This window comes from Cataglyphis hispanica, chromosome 12, assembly GCF_021464435.1.
Source record: "Cataglyphis hispanica isolate Lineage 1 chromosome 12, ULB_Chis1_1.0, whole genome shotgun sequence".
In the NCBI taxonomy this organism is placed as follows: Eukaryota; Metazoa; Arthropoda; class Insecta; order Hymenoptera; family Formicidae; genus Cataglyphis; species Cataglyphis hispanica.
The window spans coordinates 7,001,421-7,024,037 of record NC_065965.1 but is presented as its reverse complement, the minus strand read 5'-3'; the positions used below and the strand labels follow the sequence as shown (position 1 = coordinate 7,024,037).

General features: G+C 27.2%; 6 protein-coding genes and 1 non-coding gene across 8 annotated transcripts; 5 read left to right on the top strand and 2 right to left on the bottom strand.

Annotated features, from left to right (window-relative positions):
• Positions 1-429: 429 nt before the first annotated feature.
• On the bottom strand, positions 430-2,726 carry LOC126853501 (calcineurin B homologous protein 1). Its single transcript, XM_050599316.1, has 4 exons — positions 2,277-2,726; positions 1,876-2,139; positions 1,566-1,659; positions 430-1,347 (listed from the first exon to the last, which is right to left on the bottom strand). The coding sequence occupies exons 1-4, from the start codon at positions 2,341-2,343 to the stop codon at positions 1,203-1,205; spliced, it is 570 nt and encodes a 189-aa protein (XP_050455273.1). The 5' UTR covers positions 2,344-2,726; the 3' UTR covers positions 430-1,202.
• A 240-nt stretch (positions 2,727-2,966) lies between these two features.
• On the top strand, positions 2,967-7,657 carry LOC126853451 (uncharacterized protein DDB_G0287625-like). Its single transcript, XM_050599228.1, has 7 exons — positions 2,967-3,322; positions 3,848-4,083; positions 4,270-5,101; positions 5,909-5,989; positions 6,073-6,272; positions 6,405-6,836; positions 7,112-7,657. Exons 2-7 carry the CDS (start codon positions 3,849-3,851, stop codon positions 7,318-7,320), a joined length of 1,989 nt encoding a protein of 662 aa, XP_050455185.1. The 5' UTR covers positions 2,967-3,322; position 3,848; the 3' UTR covers positions 7,321-7,657.
• An 803-nt stretch (positions 7,658-8,460) lies between these two features.
• On the top strand, positions 8,461-10,147 carry LOC126853483 (THUMP domain-containing protein 1 homolog). Its single transcript, XM_050599286.1, has 5 exons — positions 8,461-8,776; positions 8,907-9,068; positions 9,160-9,404; positions 9,477-9,696; positions 9,867-10,147. Exons 1-5 carry the CDS (start codon positions 8,585-8,587, stop codon positions 10,014-10,016), a joined length of 969 nt encoding a protein of 322 aa, XP_050455243.1. The 5' UTR covers positions 8,461-8,584; the 3' UTR covers positions 10,017-10,147.
• A 348-nt stretch (positions 10,148-10,495) lies between these two features.
• On the top strand, positions 10,496-10,567 carry Trnaq-cug (transfer RNA glutamine (anticodon CUG)). Its single transcript has one exon. It is a non-coding gene; the product is annotated as a tRNA-Gln (tRNA).
• A 3,338-nt stretch (positions 10,568-13,905) lies between these two features.
• On the bottom strand, positions 13,906-16,102 carry LOC126853478 (uncharacterized). The gene is made up of 7 exons (XM_050599278.1): positions 15,830-16,102; positions 15,201-15,472; positions 14,831-14,983; positions 14,502-14,754; positions 14,341-14,409; positions 14,126-14,215; positions 13,906-14,035 (listed from the first exon to the last, which is right to left on the bottom strand). Exons 1-7 carry the CDS (start codon positions 16,100-16,102, stop codon positions 13,967-13,969), a joined length of 1,179 nt encoding a protein of 392 aa, XP_050455235.1. The 3' UTR covers positions 13,906-13,966.
• A 1,480-nt stretch (positions 16,103-17,582) lies between these two features.
• LOC126853487 (uncharacterized) lies at positions 17,583-19,179 on the top strand. The gene is made up of 5 exons (XM_050599293.1): positions 17,583-17,747; positions 17,826-17,953; positions 18,049-18,405; positions 18,497-18,764; positions 18,872-19,179. Exons 1-5 carry the CDS (start codon positions 17,701-17,703, stop codon positions 18,951-18,953), a joined length of 882 nt encoding a protein of 293 aa, XP_050455250.1. The 5' UTR covers positions 17,583-17,700; the 3' UTR covers positions 18,954-19,179.
• Positions 19,180-19,603: 424 nt separating this feature from the next.
• LOC126853466 (26S proteasome non-ATPase regulatory subunit 11) lies at positions 19,604-22,174 on the top strand. Of its 2 annotated transcripts, XM_050599252.1 has the most exons (5): positions 19,614-19,672; positions 19,794-20,180; positions 20,577-20,971; positions 21,053-21,377; positions 21,559-22,174. In XM_050599252.1, exons 2-5 carry the CDS (start codon positions 19,863-19,865, stop codon positions 21,787-21,789), a joined length of 1,269 nt encoding a protein of 422 aa, XP_050455209.1. In that variant the 5' UTR covers positions 19,614-19,672; positions 19,794-19,862; the 3' UTR covers positions 21,790-22,174. The 2 variants fall into 2 exon arrangements, with proteins under 2 accessions (XP_050455208.1, XP_050455209.1); XM_050599251.1 differs by having other exon boundaries at positions 19,604-20,180.
• The last annotated feature ends 443 nt before the right edge of the window (positions 22,175-22,617 follow it).

The following is a 22,617-nucleotide window of genomic DNA, read 5'->3' as shown; positions in this document are numbered from 1 at the left end:
AATTAAAATTAAAATATAGATAGTTAAGAGATAGAAACAAAGTGTGTGAGTTTTCTTAGACAAGATTTGTTATCAGATACATTTAAAAAGCAAAATACATAAAAAAATAATTGTTTAAAATATAAAACAAGAAAATTCTTATATATTTCTTATATTGGAATGAAACATACACACAAAAAATGCATATAATCATTTTTTGTATCTGAAATACAAAATAGCATTTTTAATATAGGTTTTCCACTTGGAGCTTGTTGTCATTATTTTCATATTATTATTCACTTTCAATATGATGAATTGCACAATAATAATTTTAAGAATATTTTTTGGAAATAAAAATTTTTTTATATTTTTGTCTCTGATATAAATATTTTGTTATAATTGTTAAAAATATTTTTGAGACAGAAGTTGGTACAAGATAAGCAAAATTAATAAAGTATTTAAAAAGTTTTTATTCATGTAATTTCTCATCATTTACAGTACATTTTTACAATATTTGTAAAAAGAAAATTTGATTTATAGAAATGTACTTATACATTAAAAGAAATAGATAATAATTTTTAATAGATTAATTTTCTATTCACATGTATTTTAAAAATTTTTATATTCATATATATTACTATTTCTGTTTACTTTAAATTTGTATATGTAATATTATATTCTACGTTAAATATTATAATATTATATTGAATAAGAAATTATGTTGGAAAACATCGGAGAATATTGTATGCGATCAATTCAAAGATAATATATTTCTTATAATCTTTTGACAATATTAAGCTACAATTTACACAAGTCTTTGTTATCATTTTTTTTTATGTCTTGTGTTTACTTCATAGAACTATTCATCTTATTAATACAATGTAAGATAGAGACTGAATTTTTTCTAACCCTTTCCTTCTTTTTTTTTTTTTGTTCTTGTTTTATTTACTTATACATTTCATTGACTACTATCATGAATAAAAACAATGCCATTTAAGCATGTATGGGAAATTATTTCCACTTATATCGATACTCCATATCTCCTTGATAATGGCAACGGTATAATATATAAGAATATTTACATATTATTTACACATAATAGGTATAAATATATATTTATAACAGAATTTTTTGTAATTGTGAAAGAAAGTCACAACATAATTTCTCAACACTTATTTCAATATGTATAAATTTTATACCATATGTCATATAGAACAATCAATTCAACTGAGAAATCTTATGGACATTTTTTGCTCAACATCTGTACGTTCTAATGCTTTGCAGAATTCTTCAAATGATATCATACCATCTCCATTTTCATCAGCTTCAACTATAGTCCGCTCAGCAATGCTAGTTAACTGTTCCTCACTGCAATATATATGTATTTATTACATATATATATATATATATATATATATATATATATATATATATATTTTATATATATTAAATTATCAGATTTGTATGTCTTATATGTTTTATCATTTATGTAAGATATGAATGTGATTATAAAAATAGATCCATATAAGATGTTATAAAAGTATTGATATATTGTCAATTGTAAGAAAAAAATGTGTAATTTTTACCTAATATTGGCGCCAACCATCATGTGCAAAATAGCAAGTAGTTCATCTTTTGAGATCAAATCATCATTATCCAAGTCATACATTTTAAATGCAACTGAAAAAATGGTGCGAAATTAACTATATAAATATTTAAATATACGAAAACTACACATGGGGAAGACTGTTACATTTCAATAAGATTAACAATTAAAAAATATTGAATTGTGTTCCTAAAAAGTTTCCCTGGTGTTTATATTTTTTTCATATTATATTTCACAAGATTGGAAAATATTTTGAACAATCATGTTATTTCTTTATGCTCGATATTTACATTTCAACTTTTGCTGCCTAGAGTTCAATCGATTAGGACTGTTTTTCTTGATTGGCCTGAAATGAGCCAGGACTTGCATGAATTGCAAGAAATTCACTCTATCGTTTCCGCTCTCTTCGAAAAAAGCGTTCACTATTCTCTCACCAAGCGGATTTATTGCCAATTCTGGGATTCTGAGAAAATCCTCTCGACTGAGCGTTCCGCAATCACCGCGATCCAGGCTCGTGAAACGGCTGTACAACCGTTCGATTTGATTTGGTGTAACTATAATAGCACAGAAGTGATAGAAATTATACCTCGTCTTTAAATATTGTTTAGTTTAAAATTGTTTAGTCTAAATATCTGGTTTTTACCGCAAAAAGAAAAGAATATATACGGATATAAATTAAAGAGATACTTGCAACCGGTGGCATTCTGTATTTGCGCTATTTCATCCTCACGTAGAAGAAGACTCGATCTATTACCCATTTTTTTCAGCAACGATTGAAATACAAACAGGTTTGGATTTATCGGAACGCTCAAGCACTATATCATTTACATACGTCGCTCGCGAAACAGAAGATATAGGTGTGTCAACTGTCGAGCGTAGCCAAATCATATGACTGTCTATTAAAGAGAATGACATATGAGATCAATGATGACAGAAAACTCTGAACCTGAACAAGCACTTGAACTTTGACCATATAACAGTTCAGAGGCAACTTGGCAACTCGTCGAATGAAATATTCTGCGTTCGATAAAACGAAAAATATTACGAGTGATAAGATAAAATCATTATCGAGGATTTACACTGCATCTAAAGTTTGTATCTGTATCAAACTACGCATTGAAGAGAGAGAGAGAGAGAGAGAATTTATTACGTATTAAAAATTGAAATTAGACTAATTAGAACAAAAGAAACTAAAATCTTTTTTGTCCTGATTAGTAAAATTTCAATTTCAATGCGTAGACTGATACAGACTTTAGGATTCTGGGGATTTTCTACCCAACAGCCAATCGCTACGCCCGATAAAGGTCCACAATTCTTTCATGAGTCTTCTTTCTACGTTTGATTCTTTGTGATTCGTGCTTGAAAACTAATGTACATGTACACTTCGGCAAGATGGTTTCGTCATAAATCGACAAACGATTTTGTACGCAAACAAACAGTGATCGAGATTTCAATAGTATAGTGCGTGATCCTACGTATTTATCTTACATTAATTCAATTAGGACACAATTAAGACGTCAGTTTAAATTCGGACACAATCCAATGTTTTATAATATAGTGTCGAAGGATTGTTCCAATGCACGATTATAGGATTTTCTTTTTGAAAGAGAATGCTCTTCGCTGATTTTTTCTTGAAACTTACAGTATTTACTGAATTTATTGTGTTCCAAGTTATCAGGATTTAGAGAGTTTTAAAATTAGACTCTCTCTTAGTGACTGATTGATATATCATTAAAAGTAAGCAAGAAGTTATTTTATTAGCATGAATAAGCACAAAATATATTCAATTTGATATTCTACTAATCATATCATTTTAACTTAATTAAAATTTAAGCAACAATGTAATTAGAATTTTTATTGTACAGCACTTATGTTATTTATGTTATGCCTCTTTCTCCCATGTCTTTGCCATTGATCTATAATAATATTATTTTATTTAATATTAATTATTTAGGAAATAAAATATTATGTTTAATATTTTGATAGAGACAATATATTGCATAATAATTATAAGAAATCTGAAATAATATACTTTGCACTGTATATATCATAAGATTTATACATATATACAAAGTTGAATTAATATTTTATACATAGTAAGAACAGATAAAAAAATCAACTTTAATAAAGTTATAAATGCTAATATCTTTCAATCCAATGCAAAACATATAATTTTTATGAATTTTACTAAATTAGATAAAAAACACACCAGCAGTTTAACAATTGTTTAATTCTTAAATTTTTTTCATTATAAAAACTCAGGATGAGTGCCAGACTTCTAAAAGATCCTGCTACAGCGTCCAGTCGCATATTTGTGGGTCATTTACAAACTGATGATGTTACAAAGTTAGAACTGGAAGAATATTTCTCCAAATATGGAATTGTTATAGCATCGATAATAAACAGAGGCTTTGGATTTGTACAATTTGAAGATGAACAATCTGCTCAGAAAGCTATACAGCATGAAAATGGTGCACTGTTTAAAGGCAGACGTATAGGTACAATATAGAAAGTAAAATAGTTGCAGACTTGCATACTTAATTATTTTTCTTATATTTGATTATATAATTTTTTATCCAATTATGAGGATCTCCTTTTTTGATATTAGTCAATATTTATTTCAAGAGAAAAGATGCGTAAGGAGATAATTCAAAATATTTCTTATTTGTCTATATTTTTTTTAGATGTCAGACCAGCAAAGAAGGATAATAATCAATCTAGTGGAAATGCAGGAAATACAAGTGCAAAGCAAATGAGTGGACTGAACAATCAATTTAATTCCATGAATAATCAATTCAATAATGCGACTGATTCTTTCAGTGCAAATAAACCAAATTATATCGGCGGGAATCCAAACTTTGCGAATGATAGTACTTTTGGTAACAACCAAAAGGACTTAAATGCTCAAAATAGAAGCAGTGGAAACAGTAACTTTGATGATGGAAATCAAACAGGAAATAGTGACAATGACCAATATAATGGAAAACATAATAATAATAATAACAATGGAAACGATCCTTTTAGTAATCCCCCTCAAAACCGTGGAAACAATCAATTCAATTTAGGTAATCCAAATCGTGGAAATGATCAATTTGCTAATCCGGTTCACGGCAATCAAAATAGAGGCCTCAACAATCAGTTTGGAAATAATAATCAGATGGGAAATCAGAATAGGCCCGGAGGAAATCAGAATCGAAATCAAACTAATCCAGGCAATAACCAAAATCAAAATGCTGGTTCTGGTGGGGGAGGCGGAAACAATACTCATAGAGCTCGAGGCACAAGAGGTGGAAAGAATAGAAACAAGAATAATCAGAACAATCCAAACAATGCGAATAATTTCAGAGATAGAAGCCCAATTAATAGAGGTAATCGAATAGAAGACAAAATAAATAGAGATTGGGATCACAAACAAGGAGATAGACTACGTGGCAACAATTTTGCCAGAGATTCATTTAATGACAGTGGAAATCGTTATGATGATTTTAAAACTTCTGGAACAAATGCGAGTTTTGGGTAAAATATAGTCATTTTTAATAACATATCATAGACATTTTTAATAACAATCAAAAAATTTTAATTTAACAGAATTTAATATATTATGTTCTAAATATATAATAAATATTCATAAAGTAAAATAAAACCGGCAAATGCAAGCCAATGCATTGGATGAGAGATGCCAAAACTATCATATAACACTAATAATTTAATAATTTAAGAATTTAACACAAGGTTACAGTCCAAATATAAACAGACATACAAAATATTATGATGTATTTGTATGTCTGTTTATATTTCGACCGTAACTTTTGTGTTAAATTTATATATCATTAGTATTGTCATCGTTGTCAAACACGGTATACTCGATACGCTCTGAACGTTTTTAGAATATGTCAAAAGACATACATAAATTCACTTTTTTTAATATAAGTCTCTTTTATATTTCGAGTTTATTTTTTATCATGATTGTATACAGTTACTAAAGATGATTTAATACTTGGACCGAAACGTTTAATAAACATAATTACAACTAAAATGAATACATATTTTGGCAGCCCCTCATCCAGCACATTGCCTTTCATTTGCCCATTTTATCTTACTTTACGGATATTTAACAATATTCACAATATAGTATAACCAATAAAATTCTGTTGAATATTTTTCTTATAGACATAATACAACTATTGTCAATTTTTTAATTAATTTAAAAGCAATTTTAATGCATTTAACTTTAATTTTTTTAATAGCAATTAATTTAATAGTTTGATAGAGATAACTATATGAATGGGAATATGGATAATAAAACATTCATTCGTCTTACAGAAATGTTAGTGGAACCTCAGTGGATTATCTCACAACTGAGAAAAACGACTGCGAAATAATCGTCGTCAATAAAGCATTAACGTGAGAAGTTAATCTTTACTTATAATTATATAAAGTTAGATATTTATGTGATACAACACATATATTGTTTATCAAACATGCAGGAAATATGCAGAAGATATCGAATTACGATTGAAGCAAATCGGCTTAATGGTAGACTTGCTGTTTCCGAACGAGGATGTTCCCTTAGGCCGTGTTTTAGGAAATATTGCAAGTCGCGGTTGCCTATACGCCGTAGTAGTAACACCCATCAATCATGAACATCATTCCTTGACGCTGAATATTTTACACGGTTTACCACAAGGTAAAAAATTTCAATAAGATGTTAATTACGAGAATTAGTATCTTCCTTAAAATTCGTCAAGTTTAAGTTTGTCATAATAATAATAATTTATTACAACACTAATTGGTCGGCATTATATCATTTTTATTATAGAACACAGGAACATGCCTGTTGAAGATGCTATAAATTTAATTTCGCGAGATTTTACGAATTACAAAGCAGGTGGCCGTTCGGTTCCTTTGAACACACCTCTCGCGAGTGAACATCATCCGGACGCTATTCAAGTTTTACTAAACATGCTAGCTGACAATCATCAGCTTACGGTCCTACAGTACGATCGCGTCATAAAGTATCTTGATATGAAACGCGAGGAACAAATGCAAATTGAATTGGGCGACGCGAAGGATTTGCCGGTAAAAACGCCACTCACATCCATTAGCGATCCGAAACAAGCTGAGTTACAGACGCGAATACTGAATATTCTGAACAACAGTAAAACAAACGCGCCGACAGTGGCGGAACCAAGCCCAGTACCACCACCAGTTTCGGCACCAGTTCCAGTTCCTCCAGCTAATTGGGGGACAGGTAAAGATTAAATAGATAATATACATAAAATCAACAAAATTTCAAGTACGTGTTGTGTTGATCATGCATAAATATTTGCAGCATATACGAGTTGCTTGAGAATGTAATTTTAATATAAAATATTTGCAAGTAAAAAATCTCGATTAATAGTAAAATATCATGACTGTATTATAAATAGATACGTGAACAATATTTAACAAATACGATTGAAATACTGTAGAAAATTCAGATGGTATTGAAATCCTGAACTTCATAAATGCACGTTATGCCGATAGCATCAAACACGGCCACAACACCATCCACGACGACCACATCCACGGGAGTTTCACCGTCACCTCTTCTAAACGATCCGACAGTTCAGAAAGCTCTCGACAGTCTATTGCAAGGTAATCTATTGAAAAATATTGGCGATCAGCAACCACCAACAGCGACGGCCAGCGGAGCGCCATTATTTGCTGCTTTTTCAAATATCGGTAGATTTTAATTAGGATATAAATTTAATTAACACATAATTTATATCTCTTACATAATTTTTAATATTCTTTATATTTTCTTGATTTTATTCGATAAATGTATACAACTGCAAAAGATTTATCAATAAAAAACAATTAGAGAAGCAGCACGTTGATGAACATAAGTAATATTTTAGTACATTGTATATTAATTGTGTAAAATGATAAATTTAAAGTAAGAAATTTAAATATAACTCTAAAAACACAACAATTATAATCGACATGATTATTGTTATTGCCTACATGTATGGTATCGTTGATAATATATTTCTCTCTGAATACATAATAAAGTGATTATATGTGTTTGAACTGCGAATATGCTTTAATAAATACATTGTATGCTATTTATAAAAAGTATAATTCATGTGTACATTCTGCATATACTTCTTACACATCTGCAAATACTTATGATTAGGTGTAGATGAATGTAATTAGGTCATTAGATGAAACATATGAAATGTGCATAGATACACATATACATTTTTTCATTCAAAATAAAAATAAATTTATTTTTCGCTATCATTTTTATGTTAAAATCAATTTTTATACAACTTAGAATGATAAATGTTATATATAAATATGTGTGATATTATAAAAAAAAATAAGTTCTTTCTTTATTGGATAAAAACCACATCAATATTCATGTTCCTATGCAAAATATTCCAACATCCTCAATAATCATTTCGCCTAATTGCAATATAAAAAGTTAAAAAATATATATTGTGAGTGTACTTTTAAATTCTTTTCAGTTATTATTGTTTAAAGTAACACAAGATATTGCATTTATATAAATTTGATTAATGAGAGCATTATTAATAAATTCCTTTGTAACATTACATTGAATCTGTATTCTTACACAAATATACTTGCACTATATATTATAATTTTTAATAAAGTTATATAAGTTATTAATTATATATTAATTTTATATTGTTATATTATTAACTAGTTACTGTATTTTTTTGTGTAGTAACAAAAATAATATTAAATTTCTATAAAATTTAAAAATATAATACAAATAAAAGAAATAAATTATTTCAATTAAGATGGCCATCACATATACATATATATATATAATGAATCGCCACATTACTTTGCGCATGTGCGGAAAAAGGAGCCCGTCTAACAACAGTAACAACACTGGTCATTACATAGGTGCGAAAGAGAGAGAAAAAAATCATAACTTTTATTTTTCTTATTTGAAAGAGACAAACACAGATCAACATCAACAGTGCGATGGATACACGGAAAAGAAATAACAAATATGTTATTGATCATCGTAACAATTACAAAAGACGTAAACAATTGATATTAGAACCGGGTATGACGGGATTCTTATGTACATGCAACTTTCACGAAAAAGGCTGTATCACTGACGCTTACAAATTGCTTAATCTGTTTGCAGATGAGAAATCGGATACAAATAAGGTATTTAGGAATATGTATATGTTAGATATATACATGTAGCTTAAAAAAATATATAAGATTTGAAAACAATTGTTACAACGTTGTGTGTGTATCACAAATTTTATTACAATAATTTTTTTTTTATTTAAAGGAATCTGAAATATTAAGCACAACAAATATTATTAATAAAAAAGAGGCTGATAAATCTTTAAAAGATATCGATGAAGATGAAGATATATCCACTGTCTTGGAGAAAGAAATCAATGAACTTAGAACAGAGCATGAAATGCCACTATCTTCTCGAAAATTTCAAGTATGTTCTTAATGTCATAATTATTGACATTAATGAAATCTTTTTCTTTGAGAAAACATTTTATATTTATCAACATTGCTATTTTCTATAGGTAGTAGATACAGGTGCCAAAAATATGATTTTTATAGCAAGTACTTTACCAAATCCATTAGAGCTAGTCACCAAAATTCTTATCAAATTGGATACAACCAAAGAACAGTGTACTAGATACTTATTAAGATTACTTCCAATAGAAGTTATATGCAAAGCGTATATGGATGACATAAAAACAAAAGCAAGTGCATTATTTGAAAAATATTTTGCTCAAGAACCTAAAACATTCAGCATTGTGTTTAAGTAAGTTATATATGACAGATATTTTGTAAAAATTTGCATTTCTCTATTATTTATGAAATAATTATGTTTTAGTCGTCGTAATAATAACAGCATTAAGAGGGATGAGATTATTCAAGATTTGGCAGAAATAATTCTAAAAAAAAATCCGGGTAATAAAGCAGACTTGAAGAATCCAGAAATAGCCGTGGTTGTTGAAATTATACGTGGAATCTGTTTATTCTCTATTGCTCCAAATTATTATAAATTTAAAAAATACAACCTTCTTGAAATATGCAATAGTACGAAAAATAAGGTAAAAATATTTTTATTAAAAATGCCAGTATATACATGCATTATTAACAATTATTTATAATATTATCAACAAGTAAAGTTCTGATATATATATATATATATATATATATATATATATATATATATATATATATAGTGAAAAATATACTTGATAAAAAATAAAATTTTTAGATAATTTCCGATAAAGAAACAGAGAGAACAGAATTAATAAATGAAAAAAGTGAAGGAGATATAAGTACAATTATATCAAGTACGCAAGAAGCGGAGGAGTCTACTGACAGAAGTTCAGAAACTTTGGAAATTGAAGAAAAAAACAAGTAAATTAAACTCGATGCTTAAAATAAACTTGTGATATATGTATAAAATATATATATATATATATACATTTATAATCTCTGTGTACACATGTGTTTTATATTTTATATAAAATATATAAACTATTTATAAATAAATATCTCATATGAAATACTTTTTATATACTCTATTTATGCATTTCTATTAATTTTATTTAATTTCTACTAATTTTTAGTATAATTATATATATGTGATATTTATATGTATGTAAATTATTAAATATAAATTATTAATATTTAATATTATCAAATATAATTATTAATATTTAATATTATCAAATAATTATATTTAATTTGCATACAATGCATTTACATTATTAGATAATTTCTTCAACATAATATCTTGCTACGAAAATTTCTTTAATAGGATTAATTAAAATAAGCAATATTTAGATATGCACGTTAGTTGATTACTTAAAATAATGAAGAAAGACACGTTCGAAACAAGGTCCCATGGTGTAATGGTTAGCACTCTGGACTCTGAATCCAGCGATCCGAGTTCAAATCTCGGTGGGACCTTTCAATTTTACATCAAATACAGATTTTTATTTTTTTTCTAGTGTTAAAATATAAAATTGTATTTTTTTCGTAAATTTACGTTGCATATATATATTTATATATAATAAACGCCCAAATATATAATTGATATCTTAACCATATCAATTAAATAATTTTAAATTAACTGACACTTTTATATATACAATTACCGAAAAGAACTTGGAAAACGTACACAACGTCTCATAATAAAATTACGACAAGGAATTCCTTTTCTATTAATTTTGATATTATATTAAATATTACACAAAAAATATACTGAATTTATTTAGCTAGATATTTTTATGTAAGTCAAAATAAAAATATCCGAATGAATATAATAGTAAATTTTTTTGCACAGATATGTTGCATTTTCTTAAATTCATGTGAAGTAAGCCGATAGAGTCAATCATATTGTTTTTGCATATTATGTTTGTCATAATTTTTTTAAATGTTCTCATTTATATTTGCTTGTAGTAATATAACTAAAACGGTGGCAACTGATGCAGTAAACTAGAAAAAAAAAGAAAGAAACAGTAGTTTTTTTATATTATTTATCATGGATTTAAGTATGTAATGACAATTATATCATTATAACGTACTCCTTGAAGAAATTTGAAGCCAAACTGAAAGAGTCCAAGCCCATAGAATCTGAATGGTGATTGAGTCATAAGTAAAAATTGTAGAATCTGTATGTATTAATACAATGAATCATTTAATACAGATGCTTTCTATTTTCTGTTTTTATATGTATTTAAACTTAAAAAAATTTTATTTTTTGATAACAAATTAGTATATTAAATGTTAAGACTTACATTTTCACGAATTTCGATATCGCAATTGGAATATGATAATTTACTTATAAAGTTTCTTGTTGTATTTGCCTAAAATTTGAATATATAAAATAAAATTAATGTTATTTTTTAACATTAGATTTATTATATATATATATATATATATATATATATATATATATATATATATTTAATGAATCAAATAATTGTTAAACACTAAAAATAAATTTCAAATAGATGCATTTTTGGAGTTTAATTTGCTTTTGAAGTTTACCTTGATGCTAACACTCTCACATTCATAATTAATGAGAGAAAGTCTGAAAACGTGTAAGAATAGCCATAATAATATGATGATTAAATAAATATAAACGAATATTTTGTTATTGAACAAATATTTGTTATTTTTGATGAATATCACATTAAAAAGCTCTTGAATTGCAATTGCTATAAAAGTGAAGTAATTCCCCATTTCGATAGTCATTTGTATTCCGAACATTAAATATATTTTGCGGGATATTTTACGTAATTCTAAATGAAGATGCCTGCGTAAATATAATTGATATTAACTTGTCGCGCAAAGCACAGCCATGATTAATTAATTTAAAGAATGATTAAATTGATATAAATTAAATCGATATAAATCTTCTTACATTACAATCCATATTATACTGCTCTTAGCTTTTGCATATTTAGGTTGATGAAAAGATAATACGGAATGTTCCAAAGCTAGATTTTTTCTACATTTATTACCATTTGTTAATTTCTCAAGGTGTTTATTAATTTGGTCAAATTTCAATCCTATATATCTAAAGATTGAGAAGATTAGTGGATAATTATCAGTAAATTTTCTTGTACAAATATTCTTGCATATTATAAAAATGAACTAACCCAAGTATACTTGTTATAATTAAATCGCTGATAACGGTTATATGAATGCAATAAATGCGCATAAAAGGAACATAGATAGTCGGTACAATGTCTTCATGTGATCTCCAAGAATAATAAATAATTTCCATGCAAATTATAAATATGGCTAGCATAAACCATCCTAAAATGAACCATATTGTTCTTCTATACAATTTGCAATCTGTTATTATTCCCAATTTTTCCAATGTATCATCCACAATAGTGAGGCTCTTTATACAATTTCTAAATTCCTGATATAAGAAGACAATAATACTAATGTTAACAATTTATGATGTATTAATATGTTAAAACTTTTATATTTTTTTGACAGTTTTTTTTTCTTATATAAAATAAATATAAAAAACTTATAAGTTGCATTCCACTTTATAATCAATGATTTTGAACATTCGGGAATATTTTTCTATGTTAAGTCTCTTACCTTGCCATAGTACATTCCAGTAATAATTGATAATAATACTATAAACATATTTACTCCAATCCAAATATGGTATAAAATGGAGTAATCAATCGTATAAGGTATTACTCCATATATAAAAACAAAATTATATAATGACCATAATAACAGCATGTAGAGAAGACCGGACCATTGTCTCGGGATACCTATGGGGAACTCGATCACTCTTAAACTGCACACATAACTGATCATTAACAATGGCGATAAAACTTTTCGAATACTCATAACGTGGATATATGACTTCGAAGTGCACTTGCTTTGCCAACAAAGTACTAAAACGTAATAATAGCCGATTATTTTATCATACATAAATGTTGTAATTGAAATTACATAATGAAATAATCAATTTATTGAATTTTACACACCGTGACTTAGCAAAAAAAAAAAAAAAAATTGGTTGAATATATTGAGTAACACGCAAATATGTATATATTTATAACGCAAACTTTGATGTTGTTTTTGTAAGTTATAATTTATTTTTTTATGATTATACAATGCTATTACGCTTGATTAAAAAACATCATCAAATAACAGTTATAGTAAGTCGATTTTAATTGATGTTAATATCTGATAATATACATATAATAATAAAATTAAGTGCATGTAATGCACTTATATTATCTAATGTTATATGTTGCCTTCTTCTATATTTATGATACAAATATTAATGTTGCGTTACTTATTGATATTTCTGCTTTATTTTTTAATTTAAGAATGTGTTATACATTAACATTGTACACTATTATATGTATGTAAAAATATTATTATAATAAATATTATTATAAATAGTGACATAGAGCCAAGTTTAAAGAATATTATTTAAAAAGTAATGACATAATAACATATAAATATAAAAAATATTTATAAAATACTTGCTAAAAGTATACTGATAAAAATATTGATAAAAGTTGTATTTCTCGATAAAATATATGGAATTTTGCGATTTTATATAAAAATGAATTTATTATAAAAGAAAAATATATATATATATATATATATATATATATATATATGTAATTTATCTTTTACCATACAATATCTTTCTATAACATTGTTAAAATACATTTTTAGCTTTATACAGTTTTGTTAAAAATATTGCAAAAATGTTGTTACATATCTGTTATAACCTGAATTTTATTTATCAACGTTTTTTGTAATTATTTATACAATTATTTATTGTATTATTACAATATATTAATCGTCATTTCTTTAAAATGTTTGTTTATTTATGTACGCCTGTATTAATAAAACTACAACGGTCGTAATCGATGAACTGAACTAAAAAATATTGAATTTTTTTTAATAATTTTTGTATATTTAATTGTTTGTACCAGATAATTACGTTTGTAATAGCCTTTCACAACATACCCCATAAAGAAATTTGTAGTTATATTGGAAAAGTCCAATTCCATAGAATCTTACCGGTGATTGAGTTATTTGCAATAGGAGCTGTGATATCTATATTAATATAATAAATTATATTTAATATACATATTTATAATTGTTTTATTTTTGGTCAAATTTAAATTATGATTTGTTTTAATAGCCTTACATAAGCTAAATAGAGAGATATTAAGACTTACATTTTCACGTGCTTCACCATCACAAATAGAGTATGACACTTTATTTATTAAATTTCCCGTGGCATTTGCCTGAAATCGAAATATGCAAAATAAAATTTGAATGATTCTTTTAATTCAGGAAAATCATGTAAAATTTGATATTATTTTTGAGGCTTGAATACCTTAGTGCTGATCGTTTCGCATGCGTAAATAATGAAAAAAAGTTTCAAAATGTTTTGACAAAGCCACATTAATGCCATAATAAAGTATAGTATTTTATTAGATGTGATATAATTATTGATGAGTATTACACCGAGAAGTTCACGCAAGTCGAGCACTAGCCAAAAAAAATTACATCCCATTTTGAAAGTCATCTGTGCTCCAAATATCGAGTCTATCTCACGGGATATTTTACGCAACTCCGAATGAAGATGTCTATGTGTCAAACACAATATTTACTTTTATTGCTTAAAATACCTATGATTGATAGAATTCATGTTAACTTTCTTACATTATGATCCATATCATCCATTCTTTGTTTGGAGTTTGTGAAAATCTATGTTGATGCATGGAACTTTTCCAAGCTCGCTTTATTCTACATTTGTTATCTCTTGTTAAATTCAAAAGATGTTGGTTAACTTGATCAAATTTTAATCCTACGTATCTAAAAATGTAAAAGAAAATTAATTGAAAATTGAATGTAATAGTGTAACAAATATAATAATATAAATTTATTGTCATCTTTTCGACAAATTTCTTTTTTAAATTCAAAAAATTTTTATTTTTATTTTTATTTATTTATAATATAGTTTTATGAATTTGTACACATAATTTTGTTAGAGAGAAAATAATTTTCGTATATGTAAAAAAGATATACCAACCCAAAAATACTTGCAATAATCATATCATTGATCATATTAATATAAGAACAATAATTTCGTATAATGAAAGCATAAAAAACTGTCAAAATATTATAGTTGTATTCATTTTTCATCCAATATGCTATTCCATAAGTCATTAATATAATCAATAGGAGCCATCCTAAGATGAGACATATTGTTTTTTTATATAGCTTGTAATAATCAGTCGTTGTTCCAATATTCAACAATGTGTTATCAATAATGTCGAGCTTCCTCAAACAATTTCTAAATTTCTGTCACAAACAGGCAATGCAGTGGACAAATAATTAAACTTATAATTAATTCTATGTGTGGCAGATTTGATATAATAATATAACTTTTAAAAGAATTGAAGAATGTAAATGTTAATTTTATATATTTTTTTTATATGCAATAAATTATTTAATATTTCTAGGAAAGAAATTTGTATCAATAACTTGTGTTGCATTAATATAATATGGCATATTGCATGTCTTTATGGCAATTTGTTAAACGAAAAAATATTACTTATTAAAATTGTTGTAGCTTCCAGATATCAAAAAAAAAAAATATTCAAATACATAATCAAAATTACATATATTAAATAATTAATAATTTCTTATCGCACATACCTTATCATGATACACTCCAAAAACAATTGATACTAATGTTATCAAAATGTCTAGCCCAATACATATATAATATTCAATAGTATAATGTGCATTAGTAAAATAAGATATTATTATAAACCTTAAGTAGAAAAAATAATTTGACCAAAATAGGAGCATATATAAGATACTAAAACATACTCTTGAACGACCTGCAGACAATTCGATAATTCTTAATCCAGACACATAACTGATTATCAAGAGCGGTGCTAAAACTGTTCGAATGCTCTTAATCATTGTAATACGTACACCGTTTCTCTTCCAAACTACATTTCATTTGCCGACTGTCTGCATTACTTTCCAAACGATTATAGCTAGCGTATCTTCATCATTTCAATTAAGGCACTTACAGTTATTGAAATAATCGATCTGTTTTTAAATTTTTTATGTATTTAAGCAGTTCGAATCGGATAATGAATAACGTCTTTCTTACATAAAATATGTAAAAACATAATCATAAGTATAATTATTTATTACATATTTATAACGGAAATATATTCATATTTATACTTTTTTTTTATTTTTCATTTCGAGAGCTTGTGATATATATTAAAAAATGTTATAAAATAATATATATATATATATATATATATATATATATATATATTCTCTTATCTTATTATAATCCAACCAATAATAACATGCTGATGTGAAATAATTCAGGCTTTAAAAAATATGATATATATGTTGAAAAAACGATTTATAAAAGAAATTAATTATTATATGAAATGATATAAAATCATCTCGAGAACAGAATATATGATTAAGAATATATACATAATCTTGGATAATCTGCTAAAAACTCGATAATTTTTAAATCAAATATATAACTGATTATCAGAATTGGTGAGAGATGTTTTTAAGTCATCACGATTGCAAACATATTTTATTATTGTCGATTGGATATGAAATATATGACCTTACATTTTCTCATAATTGCTGCACTTATGCGTATTACAATATCGATTTATTAAATTTTATATGACGCGAACTATTAAAAAGAGTTTTATATGATAAATAAAAGTATGACTTTCGTCTTCATAAAATGTATTTTATATATATTAAAAAAGTAAAATATTTATAGCAGTACACATACATCACGTATCCAGATAGCACAGACCTATTCCACAAATATATTCTAAAAATAGAATATTCAGTGAATATTTAAATATTCTAATAAACTGAAAGAAAACACAATTTGTGAATTTCTATAAAACTTCAAAATATAATCTTCTTAAATACAAAATATTCTAAGTAGATTTATAAAATATTTTTTTAATACGAGAATATTTTATACTCTAAGTTTCAGCAAACTTACGTTTTTTACGAGCTTTATCAGCACGAGTGAAATAGAAAATATATTTTATTTATAACATTTTCCTTCGTGTTTGCCTAAAATGCAAAAATGCAAAATATGTGCAGCTAAAATTGTCTTTGATGTAATAGGCCACTTGAAAATTAAGAAATTATTTAAATTTATTTAAAAGAAAAATGAACAGCTTACGCATTTGTAATCTATTAGACGTTCTGATTGGCTGTTAAATAGAGAATTTTTAGAATCTTTGAAAGTTTCTTTTGCGCTTTCTGACACTATTATAATTGCGTTCAAAAACCTATTCGTCGAAGTGGTGTATGATTGTCCAATCAGACTAAAGGAATATTTTACTCTATTCCGAATGGATTTTTGAACGCAATCTTCGTATTTGATGTATAGATATGTATTTCAAGCTGTTGGAGGGAAAAAAAAGGAAATAAAGTATAAAAACTTTAAACATCAAGCAAACGACTTTGCTACGCGTAAAAATATTTAAAGTCTGGTGAGTTTGGTGCGAAAAATGCAGAAAGAGCCAAAAGGCACTCCAAAATCAGGACGAATTCGAAGGTGAAATTATTGCTTTACCGTAAAGTATTAATTATATTTTAATTTGTGTACATATAATGTGTATGCTTTTTTTTATAGAGTTCATGATCAAAATGTATCGGAGATTGCAGGAAAGACTGTATTAGATGTCACATTATCCAATATTTCAAAAAATGGAACTACTTCTCGTAATAGAACAACTATGATGCCAGGTGACATTACACATAGTAAGAGTTTTATCAATATTTTATTTTGTAAAATTTTGTTGATTACCTTATTTTGCTACATTAGCGTAATATTATGTATTATTACTTTTCATAAGAAATGCTGAAAAAGAAGATTACAGTAAACAGTAGGCAGTCAATTATGCCACCGCATTTATCAAAAAACTTAGACACTGAATGTAGACAAAAGAAAGCAGATACTGAATGCAAAGAGGTAGAACTTGGACTTCTTTACGACGAATATTTACAAGCTATGATGATGGATCTCATAATAAAGAAAAAGACTGAAGAGAAAAAACATTTGATGGTCACACAATTAGCCACTATAGCACAGGAGATTGACCAAGATACAAAAAAATTGATGAAAATCAAATCAAGAGAACGTGATATAATAAACTTAAGCTTAGCACAAAAAGAAGTAGATGCGCAATTAGCTGCAGTAACAGAATGTACCAGTAAGATTTATGATATTTAAAATTATATTAAATTTTATTCAGATAGGATTATATATTAAAATATATATAAAATATGTTTATATTTTTACAGAACATGAAACATTTAAGATTGCAAAAGATATGCTATCCAAGCTACAATTTTTTTTACAACCTATGGACGTATTGCGGTGTAATGGTATAATACTTCCTAAAACACAAGATGAATGGGAAAATACTCAAGAAATATTAACAAAATGTACAAATACCTTAAAGAGCATCATAAATTTAATTGGATTGAAAGGCGAAGTGTATTGCACTGTTAATGATGGATTAAAAACTTTTGTTGAAATATATAATGAAATAGAAAATCTAAAGAAAAAGTATGTTAATCCTATATACATATATATATATATATATATATATATATATATATATATATATATATGTGTGAAAGATTATATATTATGTATTTATTTATATTTTTCAGATTGGAAGAAACACTCTGCCATTTACAAGTAATAATATTGAAAAATGCTACATTTTCATTAATGCATGCTGGAAATCAATAGATTGATGAGTTTGCAAATAATTTGAAGAAGAAAAATATAAGTAAGGTAATATTTGTATAATTTATAAATGAATAAAAAAATTTTTTACATGTGTTTCATAAAAAATGTATATGTAAAACATTCAATATGATACGATTTCATTCACATTGTATGTATGTATGCGCGCGCGTTTCCGTTAAATGTGATTAATTGTTATCGCAATAAAGTCTATGCATATTGGAATATATTTAATTTTTGCGATTGCTATGTCCACATATTTTTATACATAAACTGAGTAACCTGTAATAATCTTATCGTTAGCATACTTTTATTTCATCTTTTTTTTACATTTGTAATAGTTATTTTTAATTTACATTTATAATAATTATGGAAAGGAATGTTAAAAGATAATGTTAAAATAAATAATATATAATTTGGTTTTTTTTAAATAATATTTCTTGTTTATTCTTAAAGAGATATAACAGATATTTAGTATATCATTAACATAAATATCGAAAATAATACAATTTGTAGGCTCTAAAAATTGTCCTATATTAAAACCTAAAGTCTGCTGAGATCGGTCACGTGGAGCAGTGATATCATTCACGCATGCGCAAAAAGATCTGCCCGTAAGCATGCTGTCTCACGATCATGCATTCACTGCCACCAATCATTTCCGTTGCCGACTAGGGACGGGATCGGACGTGTTTGGGCGCGTTCTCGCGCGAGTTCCATTTTGGGTATAATTTTTGCAACTCATCCTCTTCTGGAGAACCATTTCTACACACTAGTTCTTGCACTGTTTGCTGGTGGTCGATTACAATTCATATAAACACCAACAGCGTGCAAATTTTTGTATAGAAAGCCTAACCAGTCATAAAGAGAAGAAGAAGAAGAGCAAGAAGAAGATTACCATCAATCATCCCCGAGATGGCCGGTGCGATGTTGTTCGAACGGGCTCAGGCTGTTTCGATGACAAACCGAAGCGAGGGTATCTCGCTACTCAACGAGATCGTCTCGGACCCGAGTATCGGCGCCGACGATGACGAGGACAACATCTGTGTCAAGGAGCAGGGTATCCTTCATCTGGGCGAGCTCTACAAGAAGGAGGGTAAGGCGAAGGAGCTGGCCGAGCTTATCAAAGCTACCAGACCGTTCCTTAGTCTTATTAGTAAAGCGAAGGCCGCCAAGCTTGTCCGCTCTTTGGTGGACTTCTTCCTGGATCTGGAGGCTGGTATAGGTATCGAGGTAATGAAATGATTTGTTCTCATGTAATTCATAAGAAAAGACGTTGAATTAGATGCTCCAGAGAATGGATTAGGTTATGCTTTTTTCACAAGTGAAAAACGTCAAATCATGCTTGTCGAGATATTTATAGTACTAGTTTAAATAAATATGTTTATATATTTAGTTTGCTAATAGTGACACTCTGCAAAATTATACACACTTATTGAATGTACAATTATATATATTTAATCATTTAACTTTGAAATCCTGTATATATATTTATAAATCTAAGCTTGAGCTTTCTAATTCAAATCTTTCTATTTTAAAAAATTATATTAATATTAATATATACTATAAATATTACAAAAAAAAGAAAAATGAAATGTTACATATGTTACTTACATGTGTTGTATTTAGGTGCAATTGTGTAAAGAATGCATAGAATGGGCAAAGGAAGAACGCAGAACGTTTTTAAGGCAATCGTTAGAAGCCCGTTTAATAGCTCTTTATTTCGACACGGGCATGTTCAGCGAAGCATTGCAATTGGGGTCTGCTCTTCTCAAAGAACTCAAAAAACTGGATGACAAACAATTACTAGTGGAGGTTCAATTGTTAGAGAGCAAGACATATCACGCATTGAGCAATTTAGCAAAAGCGAGAGCGGCGCTCACCAGTGCCAGGACAACTGCCAACGCGATTTACTGTCCACCTAAAATGCAAGCAGCTCTAGATCTACAATCAGGAATACTGCATGCTGCAGACGAACGAGACTTCAAGACTGCTTATTCTTATTTTTATGAAGCCTTTGAAGGGTAATCATAATATCTTAATAACACTACAATTATTCACTTTTTATATTTTATAATAAGTCCATCTTTGTTTTTCACATTTAGATATGACAGCGTTGAAAGTCCCAAGGCATTGATCGCGCTCAAGTATATGCTACTTTCTAAAATTATGTTGCGCACGCCGGAAGACGTTCAAACTATCATGTCAGGCAAACTGGCGGTGAAATACGCGGGATTAGATCTAGACGCAATGCGTGCGGTAGCTGAAGCTAGCCACCGACGATCACTAGCAGATTTTCAGAAGGCAGTTAAGCAATATCGACAAGAATTGGAAGACGATGTAATCGTACGTGCACATCTCGGTTCTCTCTATGATGCTATGCTGGAACAAAATTTGTGTCGTTTAGTCGAACCTTATTCAAGAGTCCAGGTATTTATATAGATATATATGATATTTTTATATGTAGAAACACTTTGTAAAGAATATACGAGAAATCTACATTTTTGTTTTTTACTATAAATTTGGTAAAATAAATTTTCTATATTAGCGATAGAGTATATATAAAATAAAATATATTTTTTCTTTTTCATATATTAATCTTTTTTCATAGGTAGGTCATATTGCCTCGTGCATATCTTTGCCATTAGCGCAAGTAGAAAAAAAATTATCGCAGATGATTCTGGACAAGAAACTACGAGGAGTTCTTGATCAAGGAGAAGGTGTTTTAATTGTATTCGAAGATACACCACGCGATAAAACTTATGAAATCGCATTAGATACAATACATAGCATGGGAAAAGTCGTCGATACACTTTATCAGAAAGCCAAGAAACTCACCTAGCCCTATTTAATATGTATTTATACAAGAAAAAATTTATCGCAATTATTATAACCATTAATAATTAGTTACTCTCATTAAATATTATCGATTAACTGTATTTTTCTCGTAATTAACGTAAATGAACGACACACAAGTGTCGTGACAAAAAAAGTGCTCATTTACAATACGTTTATATAGAATCGCTTTTATTAATAGTAGGAATTTTATTTAAAAAATGAGATAAATATGAAATTATACATATGTAAAATTAACTTGCTTGATCTCTAATCAACATACTCTCTCGTGTTTTTTTGGAATTATTTTTTGTAAATACTCTTCAAGAAAGAGTGAAGAAAAATGTCATAATATCGAAAAATTATAAAAATATAACAAAGTAAAAAAGTTATTTCTTATATTTATTCTCTTGCCCTCGATGTAAGATCATGAAATTGTTGATCAGAATTTATGGAAGTTTAATTTTTTTCAAATATTTGAATCTTTTCAAAAACATTGGATACTTTAAGCATTATTCAAGTATTTGAATTTTATATCTTTTAAAAAATTCTGCAATATATTACTTCTGTTTAAAATATAAATTTTAGATTTGCAAAATTTCTAGCATCAAAAACTTCAAATCTCTAATTCGTCTATTGTATTTGAATCATCAAACATGTAAACATTAATATAAAATAAAAAAATTATCTGAGCATAGAAAAATGATTCTCTGTACATTCTCAATGACAATTATGATCAATATGCTCTACAAGAAGTAGATACTAGAATTAAATTTGTTTGTTTTTGTCCTCTGTATTTGAAATGAAAAAGAGAAAACTTGAATATATAAAAAAT